Consider the following 3,783-nt stretch of genomic DNA (forward strand, 5'->3'; position numbering starts at 1 on the left):
TTTGTACAATACGGAGCTCTCATATGCTTTGAGTCAAAACTCTTCTAACTCATGAAGTTGATTCAATCTCAATTTTGAAGCATCCTTCCAATCCATATTCAACTTCCTCAAAGCCCATAAATCCTTATGTTCCAACTCAATGAGTAAGTGACAAGAATTCCCAAACACCAATTGGTAGGTGGACATACTAATAGGAGTTTTATAGGCTATTTTATATTCCCAAAGAGCATCATTGAGTTATCTCGCCCAATTTGTACGACCAATATTCATAGTTTTCTCAAGGATAGACTTGATTTTACTATTAAAAACCTCCACTTGGACACTAGTTTAGGGGTGATAAGGAGTAGCAACCTTATGCTTCACCCCATACTTATGAAGCAAAGCTCCAAAGACCTGATTATAAAAATGAGAGCCGTCATCACTAATAATTGACCTTGGAGTCCCGAACCTTGTAAAGATGTACTTCTTCAAGAAAAAAATGACACTCTTACCTTCATTGTTTGGTAAAGCAATGGCTTCCACCCACATTGAGATATAATTGATGGCTACCAAGATATATTTATTACCATATGAACTCACAAAGGGACCCATGAAGTTAATCCCCCATACATCAAATAGTTCAACCTCAAGATTAGGCTTAAGAGGCATCTTATGCCTTCTCGAAACACCACCTTTCATTTGGAACTGAGGGCATGTTTTTACCAACTCATAAGCATCTCTATGAAGGGTAGACCAATAGTATCCACTTTGAAGAACCTTAGCGGCCATTCGGATCCTACTATGATGACCACCGAATGGCGAGGAGTGATATGCCTTAAGAATAGCTCTCATTTTTGCATTCATGACACACCTACGGATCACACCATCCGTACACTCACTAAACAAGAATGGTTCATCCCAAAAATACTTTTTCACATCAGATAAGAACCACTTCTTTTGATAATGATTGAGCTCATCGGGAAGCACACCACTCACAATATAGTTATTATAATCCGTATACCAAGGTGTAATACTTCTCGAAAGTGACATGACTAGATCATAGGGGAAGGTGTAATCAAAATCAATCTCGCCCAACTTCTCATGACTGGATTCAGGGCGAGAAAGGTGTTCGGCTACTTGATTTTCACATCTCTTTCGATCTTTCACTTCAAAATTGAACTCTTGCAAGAGCAATATCCACCTAATCAATCAAGGTTTTTCCTCTCTCTTTGTCATGAGATATCTAAGGGATACATAGTCTGTGTGCACACCCACTTTCGTGCCCAACAAATAGGCCCAAAACTTTTTAAAAGCATACACCACCGCTAACAACTCTTGTTCCGTAATTGTATAATTACGTTGAGCATCTTTCAATGTCTTTCTTGCATAATAAATTGGGTGGAAAAACTTCTCTTTTCCTTGGCCCAAAACTGCACCTAGAGCAACACCACTTATATCACACATTAATTCAAAGGGCAATGACTAATCCGGAGCTACTATGATAGGAGCCGACACAAGGAGTTCCTTAAGACAATTAAAATCCTTTACACATCATTATCAAATTCAAATTTTTCCTCCTTTTCAAGAAGCTTCCATAAAGGATGAGCGATCTTTGAGAAATCCTTAATGAAGTGCCGATAGAACTCGACATGACCGAGAAAACTTCTAATGCCCTTCATGGAGATCGGTGGGGGTAACTTAGCAATTACCTCAATTTTTGCTTAATCCACTTGGATGCCCTCTCTCAAAATTTTGTAGCCTAGAACAATGCCTTCCTTGACCATGAAGTGACATTCTTCCCAATTCAAAACAAGATTAGTCTTCACACATCGTTCAAGGACTTTACTTAAGTGAGCAAGGCAAGAATCAACTGAATCCCCAACCACGGAGAAGACCTCCATTGTATCCTCCACCATATCGGAAAAAATTGACAATATGCATCATTGGAACATGGTCGGTGCGTTGCATAACCCAAAGGGCATGCGCTTGAAAGCAAATGTGCCTTATGGACAAGTGAAAGCGGTCTTTTCTTGGTTTTCCGGGGCGATGCAAATTTGATTGTACCCCAAGTAACCATCAAGGAAGAAATATCAACCTTGACCAGCTAGTCTATCCAACATTTGATCCATAAAGGGCATGGGAAAATGGTCTTTCTCGATCCACGAGTTTAATTTGCGATAATCCATACACACTTTCCAGTTCGTGACCAAGCACATAGGTACAAGATCATTATTCTTATCCGGTACCACCGTCATGCCGCCCTTCTTAGGAATACATTAGACTGGACTCACCCATGTGCTATTTGAAATTGGGTAGATAATTCCCGCATCAAGCCACTTAATGATTTCTTTCTTGACCACCTCTTGCATTGGTTGATTAGTCTTCTTTAGTGTTCCATACTAGGAACATGATCAACATTTAACTTGATTTTATGAGAATAAATTCTGGGAGGAATGTCTATTATGTCTGTGATAGTCCATCCGATAGCACAAATATACTTTTTCATAATTGATTTCAAGGCATCCACTTGACAAGGTTCAAGATCACCCGCTACAATAATTGGTATTATATTATCCTCACCCATGAAAATATATTGAAGATAGGATGGTAACGACTGAAGTTCGAGTTGAGGTGGTTCAATAATAGATGGCTTGGCAGGTGGACTCTCACGGTTTTTCAAATCAAGATCCAATTTGACCGGGTTCTTGGGGTAAGATCTAAGACCCTTCAATAAAGCTACCATCTCATCATATTCTTCAACCACCTCACTTCCAAAGTTCCACAATACACCCACCAATGGGTAAATCACAAAATCCAGTTAAACAGTGTTAGCTACCTCATCATCAACCACATCAATCACCAAAATAACTTGCAAGTCCATGGGTTTCTTCATGGACTTGCACACATTGAAGGATGCTTCTTCATTGTTCACCCGAAATTTCATATCCCTATATTCCACATCCACTAAGGCCCTTCTAATAGCTAAGAATAGTCTACCAAGACTGATTGGGACCTTATGATCAATCTCACAATCAAGAATAACAAAGTCGGTTAGAAAGATAAACCAGCCAACTTTCACCAAAACATCATACAACATACCCACGAGATTTTTAATTTAACGATCGGCCATTAAAAGCCTCATAGTGGTAGGCTTAGGATCACCCAATCATAACTTTTGAAACAAGGCAAATAGCATCAAATTAATACTTTCACCAAGATCACACAACGTTTTTTCAAATCTGTTGACCCCGATAGTGCAAGGAATAGTGAATGCGCCCGAGTCTTCTTTCTTCACCACTATTGTGCTAGACATTATAGCACTATAATTGTGGGTTACCTCAATTATTTCAAAATCCATAACTCACTTATTTGTAACCAAGTATTTCATAAATTTATCATACCCGGGCATTTCTTGTAAGGCTTCTAGCAAAGGAATATTCACCAATAAATTACTAAACTTCGCAAAAAGCTTCTTGAACTTGGTATCATCATCCTTCTTCTTGAGCCTTTGTAGGAATGGGGGAGGAATTTTAATTCGTGGTAATGGAATAATTGGAGTTTCATCCACTTTTGGAATATCATCATTAACCACCTTCGGAGTTTTCTCACTTTCAATATTTTCTTCAACTACCATCGGCTGTTCAACACTTGTCTCATTAGGTTTTGGATCATTATAAATTAACTCTTGTAGCCGCTTTCTCCTTACATTAACGTGTTCTTTATTTGTCTTTTCATTAGGGTCTTCACCAAGATCAAAAATACCTTTACCAAGATTCTGACCACTCCTAGTGACAATAGCCATGA

The 3,783-nt window shown here is 38.7% G+C and overlaps 1 protein-coding gene across 1 annotated transcript; it reads right to left on the reverse strand.

Moving 5' to 3' along the window:
- Nucleotides 1-327: 327 nt before the first annotated feature.
- Nucleotides 328-1,443, reverse strand: LOC107876444. Its single transcript, XM_047394006.1, has 4 exons — nt 1,251-1,443; nt 610-1,145; nt 492-545; nt 328-393 (listed from the first exon to the last, which is right to left on the reverse strand). Exons 1-4 carry the CDS (start codon nt 1,441-1,443, stop codon nt 328-330), a joined length of 849 nt encoding a protein of 282 aa, XP_047249962.1.
- Nucleotides 1,444-3,783: the final 2,340 nt, after the last annotated feature.

The sequence above is a fragment of the Capsicum annuum genome, chromosome 7, assembly GCF_002878395.1.
Source record: "Capsicum annuum cultivar UCD-10X-F1 chromosome 7, UCD10Xv1.1, whole genome shotgun sequence".
In the NCBI taxonomy this organism is placed as follows: domain Eukaryota; kingdom Viridiplantae; phylum Streptophyta; class Magnoliopsida; order Solanales; family Solanaceae; genus Capsicum; species Capsicum annuum.

What these genes read in the sequence shown, in the direction of transcription:
- LOC107876444 (XM_047394006.1), bottom strand. Translation starts at nt 1,443, where the DNA reads ATGTGTGATATAAGTGGTGTTGCTCTAGGTGCAGTTTTGGGCCAAGGA. An exon ending in TTTGTTGGGCACGAAAGTGG is followed by an intron (nt 1,146 to 1,250) that starts GTGTGCACACAG and finishes TCAATTTTGAAG; the next exon opens with TGAAAGATCGAAAGAGATGT. An exon ending in TTGAGGTTGAACTATTTGAT is followed by an intron (nt 546 to 609) that starts GTATGGGGGATT and finishes ATATCTTGGTAG; the next exon opens with CCATCAATTATATCTCAATG.